Source organism: Zootoca vivipara, chromosome Z (assembly GCF_963506605.1).
Source record: "Zootoca vivipara chromosome Z, rZooViv1.1, whole genome shotgun sequence".
NCBI classification, from domain to species: Eukaryota; Metazoa; Chordata; class Lepidosauria; order Squamata; family Lacertidae; genus Zootoca; species Zootoca vivipara.
Genome location: NC_083294.1, coordinates 22,257,721 through 22,274,108, shown reverse-complemented (window position 1 = coordinate 22,274,108; position 16,388 = coordinate 22,257,721). Strand labels below are relative to the sequence as shown.

The 16,388-nt window shown below is 45.1% G+C and overlaps 1 protein-coding gene across 3 annotated transcripts in view; it reads left to right on the top strand.

Moving 5' to 3' along the window:
* The window catches only part of ARHGEF9 (Cdc42 guanine nucleotide exchange factor 9), a 272,440-nt gene that overhangs the window by 43,722 nt on the left and 212,330 nt on the right, over positions 1–16,388 (top strand). For 2 of the 3 annotated variants that reach the window (XM_035113485.2, XM_035113484.2), the window contains exons 3-4: positions 444–591; positions 6,899–7,008. In XM_035113485.2, coding sequence (XP_034969376.2) covers positions 444–591; positions 6,899–7,008 — 258 coding nt within the window. Of the gene's footprint in view, positions 1–443; positions 592–6,898; positions 7,009–16,388 lie in introns of those variants that run through there. The other variant, XM_060270161.1, reaches the window with a different exon arrangement.

Sequence of the window (16,388 nt, the reverse complement as noted above, 5' to 3'; positions counted from 1 at the left end):
GCATTTTTTATTTCTTTGCAGGGAGATTAGATGATGTTGGCTATTTTGTAAGTGCTTATTCTGAGTTCTTTTGTGAAGAGGTTATATGATGTTGTGCCAAAGAAACTGTTATCTCACATTTCCCAATGCATTTTCCTGTCACTTTCCTTATTGTAGAAAGTTTGATCATAGGAGGAAGTAGGTTTGTTGGAAGAATAAAGAACTGAAACAGACCAAAATCTGTCTGTGCACTGTTGCACTCAGGTCCTGCTTGTGGGCTTCCCAAAAGAGCCATCTAGTTGTCCACTATGACAATAGGATGCTGGACCAGATGGGCCTTTGGCCTGATCCAGCAGGGCTCCCCTTATGTTCTTATACCTGCATCTTGATGCTTTCTTAATACTCCTGCAATTTTGGGGGAAATAATTTGACTCCCGTTTGTTTTGCTTTCCTCCCCTTCCCAGCCGCTGTCCCACCCAACTCATCCATCACCAGAATCTCCACCTTTCAAACTCCTCTTGGACAGATGCCAGTCTGTGCCACTCTCCCAAAGTACCCCAATGGGGCTGGATCAGCTTGGCCGGCAGCGGAAGTTGCTGTTGAGTGCTGGTGGTAAGTAATGTTTTGTGTGGACTGGTTTGAAGCAAAGTTATTTGCTCTGAAAGGCGAGATTGCAACTGGTGTGTGTGTGCATGAGGGATGGTGGTGAGGGAACACGATAGAGTTCTGTGAAATTGTGCACAGTGGAGAGAAAGTGCATTAGGGCACATTTTCCCTTCTTCTTTGGGTCATCTAAATAAATTGATAGACAGTTATTCACTGCCAACAGACACAGAGTGGCTGCTAGCTTTAGAGGGGGATTTGACAAATTCACAGTGAAGTTACAGGCCATTATAGTGATATATACCATCTCTGGTTTCAGAGGCAGCAAAGCATTGAATACCAGCTGCTGGGAGCAACAGCAGCTGAGGGCTATCATCTTTACATTGCATTTCTAGGCTTCTCAGGGTCAACTGAGTTTATCACCATGAGGAAGGGAATGTTGAATGGGATGGGCTTTCTTTCTTATCCAGGCTTCACCAACACAGTGCCCTCCAGATGTTTTGAACTCCCTTCAGCCCCAGCTGTGTGAGCCATAGTCTGAAACATTGGAAGGCAAGTTGGTGAAGACTGGTCAACTCCTCTTAAGCTCCTTTGATCATCTTTGGAGCTAAGTTTTGGTTGAGGTACAAAGGCTAAATCTCTTCCAGTCATGCCCCTGAGGTTGAAGTTCTGACACTTGATTTCCATGAAAGTAATGTTTCAAAGTGGAACATAATGCTTGAAAACATGGGTCTTACTCTCCCTCTCCCTCCCCTTCCCCCCCCTCAGAACAGCTGTATAAGGTAGGCTAGTTGTAAAGTATGTGAATGGACTTCATAGCTGAAAGGGGATTTGAACTTAGGTCTTCCTTGGTCCAAGTGTAATGCCCCATCCCATTGATTCCCAAACTCAGAAATGGATTCATTAAAGACTGTTGTGAGCCCCAAACTCCCACCCATAGAGGAAGTCCCACTGTTGCTCTGCATGAATCACTACTCTTGTTTTCCTCTTAAATTGATTTCTGCTGGAAGCAAGTAATTCTGTGTTTATTTATTGGTTGTGATTGGGTCATTCATTAACTCCTGATGCAGAGATGCAGCAAAATTAACCACTCTAAGGGCTTATCTACAGTTTCTCTTGTTCTGCTGTTTTCCCACTGGGAAAACCCACTCTTTAGTGTTCATTTGGAGCAAACGGCAATTTGGGTTTTCCCTGGATTGTCATTTGTTCTGATCTAACACTAAAGAGCAGATTTTCCCCTGAAAAGGAATAGGGCAATGAGAAATCTACTCAGACCTATGGCTAGAAAGTGTGGGTCAAATGGAAAACAACTCAAACTCATGTTTTCTAGACACGGCGCAAGTGAAAGTGTGGACGAGCCCTTAGACTCTAGAGAATGTTGTTTGCTGCATCTCTGTATGAGTCACTGCTCTGGGCCTGCCTCCTTTGATCAGCTTCCACTGAAGTCTGTGCATCAGACATGCTTGGATTATTATCATTCCTGCTGCAGATACAGCATAATTACCACACTTCATCTCTTCATGATTATCTGCTTTGGCTCCATTCCTTTCTAATTAGCTAACTCCAAGTTAGGCTAAATTCCTCCATATCTCTGCAATGGGTGTGTTTGCATCATACAGTCCCTCCCAATACAGAGTAGTAGAATTCCCCACTTTCTAGAGGAAAGCTGCAGATTGTGTCTCTGTTTGAGTTGCTTCCCTCCTCCCAGTCAGGCGTGCTATCAGAAACATCGAGGAGCTGCTTCTCTGAAGGTGGGTGGTTCTGGACCAGGCATCCCCAAACTGCGGCCCTCCAGATGTTTTGGCCTACAACTCCCATGATCCCTAGCTAACAGGACCAGTGGTTGGGGAAGATGGGAATTGTAGTCCAAAACATCTGGAGGGCTGAAATTTGGGGATGCCTGTTCTAGACCCTTTTGCATATTAAAAAGTGATGACTGTAAGGATGTTGAATGATGGGTGCCTCCCCTTGGAATTTAGGGGGGGGATTGCATTGTGCAATGGTTTGTAAATGCTGTGCTATCCACTGCCCATCTTTATTTTATTTGTTTCTTCAACATATGCTGCCTTCAGATGTTGTGGGTCTCCAATTCCCACCAGCCCTAGCCACCACTGGGAGTTTTAGTCCAGTGAGTTCAACAGGGCCACAGGTTCCCCACCCCAGGTTTACAGCCTGCATCTCAATTATGCCTTGTTGTGCCATTGTACTGTATTGATTTTAAGTTTCAGGGTAGGACTATGGAGACTTGCATTGTAATTCCTGCTCAGCATGACTGGGTGAGCCAGTTTTACTTTCTCTCCCTCTCTCTTTTTCAGCCTAACCTACATTGCTGAGTTGTTGTGAGGATAGTGTGTGTGTGTGTGTGTGTGTGTGTGTGTGTGTGTGTGTGTAATGAACCATGAACAGTGCCTCGAGGTGATACAAATAATCCTTAATGAATTAATCTCATTGAATGACTTCATTTCAGTGCATTAGTGAATTTTACTAATTTGTCAGCTGAGTTCCTGAACAAAGATTTGAACTATGTTTTAACAATTCTAACCCACTGCTCTTCCCCTCCCACCCACCCATCACTGGATCCTCAATAGATCTATTGCAGCCTTCCCCAAGTTTGGGACTACAACTCCCATCAGCCCTAGTGCTCAGGGCATAGCTGCCAAGTTTTCACTTTTCTCGCGAGGAAGCCTATTCAGCATAAGGGAAAATCCCTTTAAAAAAGGGATAACTTGGCAGCTATGGCTCAGGGGCCATGGGAGTTGTAGTCCAAAGCATCTGAATGGCACCAGGTTAGGAGAGGCTGCATTACAGTGCTCCATACTCCCAGATAAATATGGGGTGCACTTATATTTTCTGGTGTAGTGGAGGAAATTTAGCAAAATACAGACTGAACTTTATTGAAGAATTCATCCCAAATCCAGCTGCTTTTGGTAGGTGCTCTTCTCCCTTAAAGCGATGACAAGCCCAAGGGAGGGAGGGAGTGAACACACAAACCCCCACATATGCAGTTTGTGATGTGCTGAAGCCACGTGCAGCCTGCTGACTCAGGAGCCTGCCTAAGCAGCAGCTGTGGACTTGCACGTGGTCTCTGCGCTTCTCTGCAGCCTCTGTTTCCCATTGTGTGTCACTTCCAAATGAGAACAGTGCAAAAAAGGAGAATATGGCTTTGCACCCTATCAAAAGGCAGACATGCCTCTCTGAAAATCTCAAAGGCTGCTCTTCTTACAGCACTAGCTAGGGGGAGCTTAATTCTTGGTTTATTCAAATTATACCTTTTAATTTTAGAAACTTTGATTCCTCAGTAGGAATACTTCCAGAATTCTCATCTGTGTTCTCCCCCAGATTTTGGAGTTTTGAACAATCTATTCTTGTTTCTGGAGTGGAACACTGTTGCATAAGAGCACAGGGAGTGGGGAAGCTTGTAGCTCTCCAGGTGTTGCTGGATTTACACCTGTCATCATCTTGGCTGGCTCTGCTGGCTGTGACTGATGGGAGTTGGAGTCCAGCAACATCAGGAGGGCTCCACATTCTCCATCTCTGCATTAGAGAACCCTCCAGAGTTTACCCCTAATATTGTTGAAAGCACCCTCCATGCACCACTTGTGCTAGCATTCTTTGTTCCTACATAGGTATTTTCCCTCCCACCCCTTGCAAGTACACACACAGTTTAAAAAATACTGCTTTAAAAAAAGCCATCTTGAATAGCATGCCTATATACCTGGTGTATCCAAGGTTCTTTGATGAGGTGCACCAATATACAGGAGTGCAAGCGCACACTGGTCATACAGTGAACTGACGGAACAGAAAGCAGCAAGAGACTATGCATGTCCCATTTCTGTAATTTATTTTAGAGAGTTCCTGCAGGTCAGGGGTGGCTAGTCCGTTGCACTCCAGATGTTGTTGGACTTGGAACTCCCAGTAACCCCAGGCCAGCATGGCCAATAGTAAGGAGATTGGATAATTTTTGTGGAAACTGGAGCATAAATTGCCAGTGTTCACCTTTTTATCCCATGTCCAGAATGGAAACTAATCCAGTGAATATGATAGGCATTTTTGTTTGCACACTCAGTAGTTGTGTTTGTTATGAGTAAGAGTGATCTGACTTCCAGTCAAAATGGCAACGGAGATGGTTGGGTGAAAAGAAAGCTCTTCGTTGTTCTTTTTAAGCATTGCTGGATTCTTACAATGTAAAATTGACTTTCTGCATTAAGTAGATGAATTAATTCCAGGGATTCTTAATATTGATGACATAATAGGCATAGAGAACCTCTTTTATGACTGTCATCATGCACTCTGTGGTGACATTTCAGAAATGGCAGATGGCGAAAGGACTATTTGGTAAAAAGTCATAAATTATGGAATCAGGGAATGATCAGATTCTTTGGAAACCCCATTTGTATACCCCTATTCCATGAGGATTAGGAGACCTGAGCAAAATAATAATGAAATTGTTGATCTATTTGGTTTGGAGGAACCCTGAATTTGTGATTATCACAAAAATGTAAACCGCCATTGCAGAAAGCAGCACCTATCCTATGTAGAAAATGATTCTAGAGACTATTTCTATGGAGCATATGAGATTTCTAAACTATTTCTTAGCTTTACCTAATCAGTCACAAGATAAAATAATTGACAGAATATCGTCCTTGAGATACACTCTTATTCATCTACGAGGCCTTGATAAAGCCATAATTATTCAAGAAGAATATATAGAAATAATGAGCAACCAGGAGAGATCTGAGCAGGAGAACAGAGGAGGTTACCCTTCTTTAAAATAAGGACAAAATACCAGGGGAGAATTATCCCTCAATAAAGAATGGTAACTTAATGTGCCTTCTAGAGGCCCTACAACTAGAGCAAAATCGCAACAAATAATATATTGCAGCTCAGAAAAATGGGGACAATATGAATCTTTAAGGCACCACAACACAATAGTACAAAAATAACTCTTGAAGACCCAGAAAGGAAATAGGTTTCTTTTTGTGGACAAAAGAGGGAACTTTGTATAAATGGAATGACAGGTTACTTATCAAAACAAAAGTCTGAGGGGGAGGGGAATAAGGGCTATGTGATTTTTATGTCATGGAATGTGTGGGGACTAGGTAATCCCATAAAGAGATATGGAGTTTATGAAAACCTTTGGAAGTTCTGCCCAAACATAATCTGCCTGCAGGAAACACACTAGGTCAGGGGTTCCCAAACTAAGGCCCGGGGGCCGGATGCGGCCCAATCGCCTTCTAAATCCGGCCCGCGGACGGTCTGGGAATCAGCATGTTTTTGCATGAGTAGAATGTGTCCTTTTATTTAAAATGCATCTCTGGGTTATTTGTGGGGGATAGGAATTTGTTCATATTTTTTTTAAAAAAAATATAGTCCGGCCCCCCACAAGGTCTGAGGGACAGTGGACTGGCCCCCTGCTGAAAAAGTTTGCTGACCCCTGCACTAGGTGGACATGCTTGTTGACTCACAGATTCTTTGGGGAGCATTTCTCAGCTCCTGGGATGCCCAATGTGATGCCTCCTTCCTAATAAGGGTCACTCAGATCAAGAGAGATCCTGAGAGACATTGTATAAGGGGAAATTGGGATCAAAATCCTTAATTATTGCTTCTATCTATGGTCCAAACTCCCATCAGTGGGAGTTTTTAGTACACACTTTTTCTCTTTTCAAGAAATTTAAGGAGGATGACTTCTTGATTGGTGGCTATCTCAGGAAGGGTCAGGGAGCCCCAATTTCTCTGTCCAGGGAATGCACAATTGCAAACATTTTAGTCTGTCATGGCTTGGTGGACCCAGTTGTCACTTTCTGTTTCTCTTGTTATGGGTCCCTCTCCAGAATAGATTATGTCTTAATAGATTCTTCCCTCCGTGAGGGGTCCTCAACCTAGTTTCAAGCAGAAAGTTATCAGCGGTTTTAATAGTTCTGTAGAGTTCTGAGCTTTTCTTTCCCTCTGCATAATTACTTATTAAATATTTACTAAATTTTCATCCTGCCTCTCCTTGTATGTTATTTTCTCTCCATCACCATTTTATCCTCCCAATCACCCCTCAAGGTAGGTTAGACTGAAAGTGATAACTGACCCAAGGCCATGCAGTGAGCTCTGGAGCTGAGGGGGATTCGAACCTAGGTCTGCTCAAACTTTCTGTGATATTCTTTCTTGCCCAATGTGTAGACGTTGGCATGCCCAAATTCCCACTAGGGGATTCAAAAGATTTAGAACTCGAGAACTGGGGAGAAACAAGTTTGCAAAGAAAAAGAAATCTGCTTTTCCAAATATGTTTTTATTTTATCCCACTTTTTGTTGAAACTTGTCCTGGCAGCTGAGAGTGATCTGGGGTCAAAAACCTTGGAGGTACATCGTGCTGGGAAGAATGGCAGGCGTAGATGGAGACCTCTCAAGCCTGGAGGGGAGCAGTTGCTACTCAATAAAGTAAGTCACCATCTGAAAATGTGTGTCTAACTGCGTCGACAGCAACATTTATCTGCTGCATAGCTAGCTGTGAAAAGAAGATGGCTCTGTATAACTTGTGTAAATATAATTTGCTTCGGCAGCAGCACATTCTTGTTGTTTTAAAGCGTTATTATTCTTAGCAATTAGTCACTGAATTATTTTGTGACTCAGTAAAAACTAGCACATTAACCTCCCCATTTCTGTTGGATATTACTGTTGGAGTATTCTTCCTTCAGCAGTCTTAGTTTTTGCAGATGGAAAAACGAAGTAATTTTCAAAATGTTTGTGGCTTTGATCTGCTTTTTCCTTATCCTTTATAGCAGGCACGTCCAACAGGTAGATCGTGATCTACCGGTAGATCACTGGACATCTGTGGTAGATCACTGGTGCCCCCCAAGAAGCTCAACAAGTTTGGCTCCCCCCAAAAAAGCTCAACATTTTTGCCCTAGACCCCTAAAAAACATGGCTTTCCCCTCCCTCCCTATAAAAAGTTCAACAATTTCAACCTGAACCCCCCAATAATGGGCCTTCCTCCTTCCTAAAAAAAAAGCAAAAAAGCTCATCAACTTTGACCCGAACCCCCCAAAAGGGGGTAGATTACTGCCAGTCTTTAACTCTGTGAGTAGATCACAGTCTCTTGGAAGTTGGCCACCCCTGCTTTATAGCAATAGAATGGAAATGATCTCACAGCATGCTATGCAACTGGTTTCTTTACAAAGTGCTTTTCTCATATACAGTTAATTTGCAGGGTTGTTCCGCACCTTGGTTGAATTTCGAACTTCTGTGCACTGCACATGTTGTAGTCTAGGGCTTGCAAACCAGGTTGTGGAAATGTGTATTTTGATAAGAATTGCCTGGTCTCTCCTGACAGTGTAAAGCCAACCATCAGACAAAGTGAGATGGTAGATTCTGGGTGATGGTACAGGTGTCCACCAACTTATGTGTGATCAACTTGTGCGTGACCGCGTATACGTGCATCACCGGGAAATAACTAAATAATTCTATTCAAACCTGGAAATGGTGGGAGAGAACTGGAGAGTACTTGTGACTCCCAAAGAGACCCTTCTCTGAGCCTGAGGAGGATGTCAGTGAGAGTGGTGAAAGCCCTGAAGATACCAGTGGGACTTTGTTTATGTTGCTCAGACTCCCCGTCTAACCGCTTATGCGTGCAGTAGTGCAGTCACCGCCACCAATTTTCCATGTGTCCTCCAGACTCCAGCTAGCCTCCAAGCCTCCATCCTAGTTGCAGATATTTTTGATACCATATTTTTGGTCTGGATTGGAGAGAGTGGCAGAGAAGGTGCTTAAATGGTATTTAGAGGGTGCTTCCCATGTAACTCGATTTTCGCTTATGCAAACAGGGACCCAGAACGTAACCTGCTGTACTTTTTAGTACGTTCTGTATGTGGAATGCAGGGTAGGAGGCATAAAAAATAGACTAGAGCCTGTGATCTTGTGACCTCAGATCTTGTGACTTTGGGGTCGCATGCAAATTCAGAGCCTCGGGAGTTCAGCCATGGTGCATCATTGAACAGGGAATGCACTTTGGGCTATTGTAAGTGCTGCCAGTTAGGATAGGAGGTAAATTGTGGACGCAGCAAATCTTTTTTAAAAAGAGAAAGCGATCACATGCCTCTCCTCTCCATTTCAGAATTACCACCCTCTTTCCAATGTGTTTACAAAAGGTTTTATTTTCACGTGTATTTGTGTTTACCCCTCAGTGTTTTGACCTTGAAATCCCTATTCAGAGAGAAAGAGATATGAGCCTAACTGGAGGAACATGCTGGAGAAAGGAAGTAATGTAAACTTAAGAATGGGGGAGAAGGGTCCCTGTGTCAGGAGCAATATTTGCATACTTCCATGAAACATCTGGTGTCCCTTAGGGCAGTGATGAGATATTGACACATTCACCCATCCCAAGTATATTGCAGAGGAACCTTATAGGCGCTGTTCTAAACTTCAAAAGTGTGTGCAGAGGCTATACATGTTCATTCTGTACTCATTTGCTGTATGGGAAAGATTACTAGGCTTGACTGTGCGTGAAGATTTTTTATTTTTTTATTTTTACACGGTTTGGGAGAAAATGCTTTTCAAGGGATTGCAGCTGTTGATGAGACAATTTGCTGTACTTTGGACATTTCTTGCAACATTTGGGAAAGTGTGTTCTCCCTAAAAGAGGGCACGTGTTGCGGTGAGACCTGGAGACTGACCTCCTTGTTGTGGGTGAGTCTATTAGATAGCCACAATACCCGATTGGTAGGTCCCTCATTGTTGGGTTTTATCTGGCCAATGGGGCGCTGTCTAAACAGACTGAGGGACCTATATATACCCACCCATGCACATGACCCAGAGCTTCCTCCTTCGGTTCATGCATCGGAACAGCCGCCCACCTTTCCCTACTTTTAGGGCTTTTTTGTGCTTGACCTTGCTATGCCGTTGTGTCGTCTGTCGTTGGGACAGGGGCACGGCATGAATTTTCCACACTTGGCTGATTGGCTGTTGCCATTTGGGTTTCGCCTGCCACGTAGCAAATCTTCACAACTTGTAAGGTTGTAGATAGGCACTGGTTCAGGTGATAGGGATGGGAGAACGGTCCCGCCATCCCTATGTGAAGGGTATTCTGTTAAAGCAGGGGTGTCAAACTCAAATTCATCGGGGGCCGCATCAGCAGTTTGGTCACCCTCAAAGGGCCGGTTGTATCTGTAGGACTATGTGTCCACTCTTTATTATCATAAATTATTGTCACTGCATTCAATTATTACTGTTTTTTGTAATAATGTAAGTAATAACTAACATAGTCAGAATAATGGCAAGTAGATATTCAAATGTACAATTATTGTACAATTTATTGAAAAATGATTTTTGGTAACTGCACTGGGTGGTGGAGGCTCGCTAGGGTTTCATGCAGGAGCTTTGCAGAGCTACTGGTACCTGGAGATGCTGGGGTCCTTCTGCATGCAGGACAGATGTTCTGCCAGTGAGCCACCACCCTTCACCAAAGGGACTGGCTGAGGTTGACTCACTGGAGCTGCTCTCCTGGTTCCAGGGTTTAAAGGCCAGAAGTATAAAGCAGCATCCTATGTTTCTGAGGAGAGGGAGAGGGAGAGGGAGGGGAGGGAAGGGAGGGAGGAAGGAAGAAAAGAGGGAGTGGGAGGGAGAGAGGAAGGAAGGAAAGAGGGGAGAGAAAGAAAGATGGGAAGGACGGAAGGACGGAAGGACGGAAGGAAGGAAGGAAGGAAGGAAGGAAGGAAGGAAGGAAGGAAGGAAGAAAGAAAAGAGGGAGCAGGAGGGAGAGAGGAAGGAAAGAGGGGAGAGAAAGAAGAGTAGGAAAGAAGGAAGGGAATAAAGAAGGAAAGAAAAAGAAAGAGGGAGAGAAGACAGAGATAAAGAAGGAAGGAAGGAGAGGGAAAGAAAAAATAAGAACGAGAGAGAGGAAGAAAGAAAGGGAAGGGGGGGTCGCCGCCTTGATTCAGCGCCAGAAAAGAGTGCGAAGGGACCCAGGGGCAAAAAGCATTTCCCGTGCAGCGTGAGGCAGCGGGTGTCCGTTTTAGGAGATGTGTGTAAAGCCTCAGAGTTGCACGTTCGTGAGGCTGAGCCGCGGCAGGAGGAGGAGGAGGTGAGGCAAGAGGAGGAGAAGGCGGCGGCTTGCCGGGTCCTCCTCCTCCACGCGGCGCTGCTGGGTGCTTTGTCTGTGCTTCAGCAGCAGCAGCAGCAGCCGTTTCCAGCCGCCGAGCCATGGCAGGAGGAGGAGGATTCAAAGTGCTACAGAGCACTGCTGCGTCGCAGAGGCTCGGGACTCTCCGTGCGGCGCTGCTGGGCGCTGACCTGGCAAGCTGCCTCCTCCTTCTCCTGCTGTGGCTTGGGGTGCTCCACACAGCGCTGCTCCAGCCACCTTTCTACCCCCCCAGGCTCCAGCTGTTTGTCGGCGCTTTGTCGGCGCGGCGCATCAGCAGCAAGGTCCCGCTGCTGGGTCCCGCTGGCTGGGGCGCTTGGCGGGCCACATGACGAGGTCTGGCGGGCCGGATTTGGCCCCCGGGCCTTGTGTTTGACACCCGTGTGTTAAAGGAATGCAGGGACTCAACTTAGTTTGGTCAACCCCCGAGAGGGATTGTGCCCGTCCCTAAGTCCAGGGGAGCATCTGGGGAGTGGACATAGTCTGTTCCTGGGTTTTCTACCTACCTCAGGTGTTCACCCTTGGCTGACCTATGATAGAGCTCTGGGTCAGAGCTTCATGCAAGGGTGCAGGGAGCTAGTCAGGGCCGGCTCTAGGGGTAGGCTGGGTGGTGCGGGGTGCCAGGGGGGCGCTGCACGGCGAAGCCGTGCGGAAACCACGCTGCGCCCGCCCACCAGCCACGGGAAGAAACGGGGCAGGGCGGGGGCGCTGGAGCGATCTGCGATCCGCGCACCATGGCGCCCCGGGCGCCCAACCCGCTTAAGACGGCCCTGGAGCTAGTCGAACCAGAGCCTATGCAACCACTCACATTCTGTAATCAATAAAGTTGTGGCCTAAATTCTGCCAAAAACCAAAACTAAAATTTGAGTCAAATGTGTGTTTATTTAGGGGAGAGGTCTCTGGGTCTGAACACACAAAGAAATACTTGCAGGAAAAGGTTTTTGATTTTGGGAGCCTCTTTATCTCCCTGCCAAGTCTGCTACCTTTAATTGCTCCTTGTTTCTTCATTTATTGTGCCAGCTGAAAAGAGAAGAATCCCATTAAAAGAGAAGAATCCCATTAATTGGGGGAACAGAGTTGGAAGGAGATGGTGAATTTTGTCATTAAATTGATTAAAATGGCTGCCTGCATTTTGCAATAGGACCCTCACAAACAGACAGAATATATCCCTGTAAAAATGGGGGTTGGGAAGGGGGTCCAGTGGGTAGGTGGGGTTGACAAGTGGAGTGAGCATGGGCAGCAACTCCTAATTGCCTGAGGTATTGGCAAAGGCCTAAACAAAGAAAACGACACTGTTGTTCATCCAGAGCAGATGTGACAGTGTACAACTCATCTTGTTGTACAGTATACAAGCCCTATCCAAGGATGCTGTCAAGTGCATCATATTGTTCTATAACATTACCATTTCCAGTAGCTGGCTCTATCTGATGCATAGTTCTGGTCAGCCAACTTTAATCAATCATATTCTCTATTCATTCAAGAGAAGAAAACGCACCAACCATAAATTACCATATCCACTGTTTCATTGCCCTTGTGTGATAATGAAACCAGTTCCTAGAGTTGATGTGCATTCTCATGGCTAACATGTTAATTTACCATCTCCATCATCTTGTCAGCATTGTGAGCCATAGGAGAAAAAATTTAATGCAGAGATTTCATGTGCTTTTAAAATGAATCTTGGGAAATCTCCTATGATAATATTCCATGCACTTGAACGAATCTGAAAGCGTTTTTAAAAGCTTAAAAATAAGAGCCCTGTTCAGGTGTTTGAAGCAAATGTGTGGGGACTTGAAAAGAGGAAGTGTGCTGTGCACCAGGGCTGGTTCTACCATTAGGCAGAGGGAGGCAACTGCCTCATCTTTATAACAACTCTGCAAGGTAGGCTAGGTTGAGAGACAGTGACTGGCCCAAGGTCATCCAGGGAGCTTTATGGCTGAGAGGGGATTTGAACCCTGTTCCAACTTGCTTAACCATTACATCACACTAAGTCTCTGGTGGATAGCACAGATTTCAGCCATTGATCCATCTAGCTTAATATTGTAGCTCAGTGGCAGAGCATCTGCCTCACATGCAGGAGGCCCCAGGGTCAATCCCCAGCATCTCCAGGTAGGGCCAGACACCTGTCTAAAACCATAGCGAGCAGCTGCCAGTCTGTGTAGACAATACTGAGCTAGGTGGACCAATCAATCAGGTAACTTCCTATGTGACTGGCAGAAGCTGTCCAGGACTTCAGACAGGGTTCTTTACCAGACCTACCTGGAGATGCTGGGGATTGAACCTGGGACCTTCTGCATTCAAAGCTGATGCTCCAGGCCCTTCCATAAAGCTGCAGCCCAAAGGAAAGGAGGCTGCCAAGGGAAACCCAGCTGACACCATGGAAAAGAAGCTGGGCTTGGCACTCCACCCTACAGCCCATTCATATGGCCGCATTTCCATATAAACACCCCTACCATGTGGCGGCCATTTTAGTCATAATGTTGGGACTCATCAAGCTACTGATTCTTCTAACCTCACTTTTTAGGCTGTGCAGCGGGTCCCTCTGGTACAGCTCTAGCTGCTGTTAATACTGTCTGTCCCAGCATGATTACAACTTTGGTTGGTACTTGCTAGCTTTCACACTGCCACCCCTGACAACTGTGTGCCTCTGCCCTATGAAGTTCAAATGACAGTGTCCTGTCTGAAATGCATACTCAAATACCTTTTGAGCCTTGTTCTCCATCCGACTGCTGAGGCACGTTGTGCAGAGCCTGAATTACAGCACTTCTTAGAGCATCTCTTAAAATCTTCCATTGGGTTTATAAATCAGGTCTGCCAAGTTAAAAGAGGCAAGTGGGGTTTGTAAGCCTGGGCGTGGTGTTGGGAGCACTTATGGTTCCATCCATCTCCAGTAGCCCTAAATAATATCTGTAAATCAGGACCAGCTAATTGTGGAGCTCCTTGTAAGGTTTGTAATGCTGCAGTAAGATTTGCAGCCCTTCGCCTTGGTAAAGGATATCTATTGAATCTTCATGGAAGGTAGCAAAATGTAGCTGCTCAAGCACACAAATATTGGTCTATTTAAAAATCAATAGCACCTACCTGCAAGTAAATGCCATCATGACAGAGTTGCCAGAAGCTCAAGGCTGGATAAGCCCTGTATAATGAAGGGATTTCTTTTCTGCAAACATAAACCCAGCTCAGAGAAAGATGGAAACATCCAACTAGGGGTAGACAAATCAGACTGTTTCTGTTCCCTGTCAATTCTGGTCCCTGACAACTCCCTTCAAGTGGAAAACTCCCTGCAAATAGAAGACTAGATGACACATAAAAATGGGCTGGAGCTTTTCTGTTTCTCTGCTGTTTTCTTTTTATACGGGAGGGGCATTGCAATATGACTTCACCCATAGGCAATCTGAAGTAGGCAATCTCTGTTTCCTCAGGACTCTGCCGTCCCACATGGTCACATGTGCAGACCCAAAGTTTGGCACTTAGCTAATGACCAGGAGTTGCAGCCAGAGGTGGGCGAGATTGCCCCTGCTCATCTTGGACTGACCAGAATAAAACTGACTCAGTAAAAAGCAGAAAAGGGCCACCAAAATGACCAAGCGAATGGAGCCCCCCCCCCCCCGCACAATGAGGAAAGGTTGCTGCATTGGGGACTTTTTAGTTTAGAGAAGACGCAAGTGAGATGTAATATGACACAAGTTTATGAAATTATGCATGGTGTGCAAAAAGTGGATAGAGGAAAGTTTCCCCTTGTTTCTCATAACCCTAGAACTCATGGATATTCAAGGAATTTGAATGTTGAAAGATTAATGACAGAAAAAATGAAAGTTATTCTTCACGCAGGGCGTGGTTAAACTATGGAACTCTCTGTGACAAGGAGGCAGTGATGGCCACCAACCTGGATGGCTTTAAAATGAATTCGTGGAAGACAAGGCTATCAGCGGCTATTAGCTACAATGGTTATGTTTGGGAAGCAGCTATGCTTCTGAATGCCAGTTGCTGTAAACCACAGGAGAGGAAGAGTGCATTTGTCCTCTGGTTTTGCTCGCAAGTTTCTCATGGGCCATTGCAAGAGCAGAATGCTGGATTATATGGGCTGTTGACCTGATCCATCAGGCTCTTCTCATGTTCTCACGTTTCCTAATCTGAGGTTTGAAAAATATTCCCCTCATCTCCCCCCAATACCCTCCAACCCTTAAGGCTTTATCAGGTCAGAGAATAGGACTAGAGGCAGTGTGTGAGGGGGGAGAGCAAATGAATGAAGCTTCTCTCCCCTGGTCTCTAGAGATGGGGAAGAAATTCAATTCAGTTTGCATTATGGGTTTACCTAATTTTCACTTTCCGAAAAAATGTGTGCAGCAAAACACAGCCATACTTTGAAATCTGCACTCCTCCAAATGTTGCAATGCAATTCTCTAGCCGCGTAATGTGTACAAAAGATGGATATAACAGGACAAAATGTTCCTTAAAGTGCTTATAATAGTGAAAACAACATGCAGAAAAATTACCGTACTTTTCTATGTATAAGGCTAAGGTTGTTGTTTTTTACTTAAAAAAATGTTTTAAAGGGGGGTAGTCTTATATATGGGGGCAATCCCCCCATTTTCTTAATTTTGAATCCCCCAAAATAGGGGGCGTCTTATACATGGGGACGTCTTATACATGGGGGCGTCTTATACATGAAAAAATACGGTATGTTAGAGAAACTTACTTTGCAAAAATGTGTATATTTTTGTGTAACCACATGGGTTACAGAAGCAAATGGCATTAAATGTTCTTTCCTATGCAAAGCAAAAGCAAGAACCCTTTTGGGCTGCTTATCACTCCCCCCCCCCTTTTTTTTTAAATGGAAATTCTGCATCTGCAGTATGTTGGTTTCGTAAACATCCCTCTGTGCTAATAGCAAGTGCAAACCTGCTGTGGGGAGAAAGCATTTAATATTCACAAGGGATGCACTTCTCTCTGTAACAACTACTGCTTATTTCTAGAGGCAGAAGGAGGAGTAGAAGTCAGCAGTCATAGTGTCTGTGGACAGGGTCCCTTCTGTTTGATGCCCCCTCCAAATTCCTTTCACTTTGCTTTTTTAAATGCATATGTAAGGAAGTGGTGTAAATGCTACATTTCCAGAGAGCAAAAGATGAGAGTGGGCCACTGGCGGTACTGTCTCTTAGTTTGCATGGTGCATGGCGATAAAGAGGTTGGGGTGTTCTTTCCTGCTTTGGAACTGCTGTATTTTCAGCTCCTTGCAGGGTGCTGAATGAGCGATTTGTTTTAGAGGGGATGCTTTTCCGTTTGCTGTTTTTTGAAACATGGCTGACACTGTAATTCTTTCCTGGGGTGGTGGTGGTGGGGAAGATTGTCAACTGCTGCATGGGGAGACGTGAGCTGTATTTAATCATGACAGTTAGCAACAGTCTTCCTTATCTAAGGTGAGGAGATAACAGACAGGAGAACAGAAAATGGTGTGAATTTATCTGGGTTAATTAGTTTTATGCCATTGCACCAGTCAACTCTGAGGCTTTATTTGCATGCGTGTAGAAGAGCCAGAAATCTTCCCCTGCTCTTCCCCTTATGTCTCCTTCTTCAGTCTCAAACTCTGCACATTTCATGAGCATCAATATATATATTCCCTATGCATTAGCCGACCACTACCCAAGGGTTGTAGCTCAGTGGCAGAGCACCTGCTTTGCATACAGTAGGC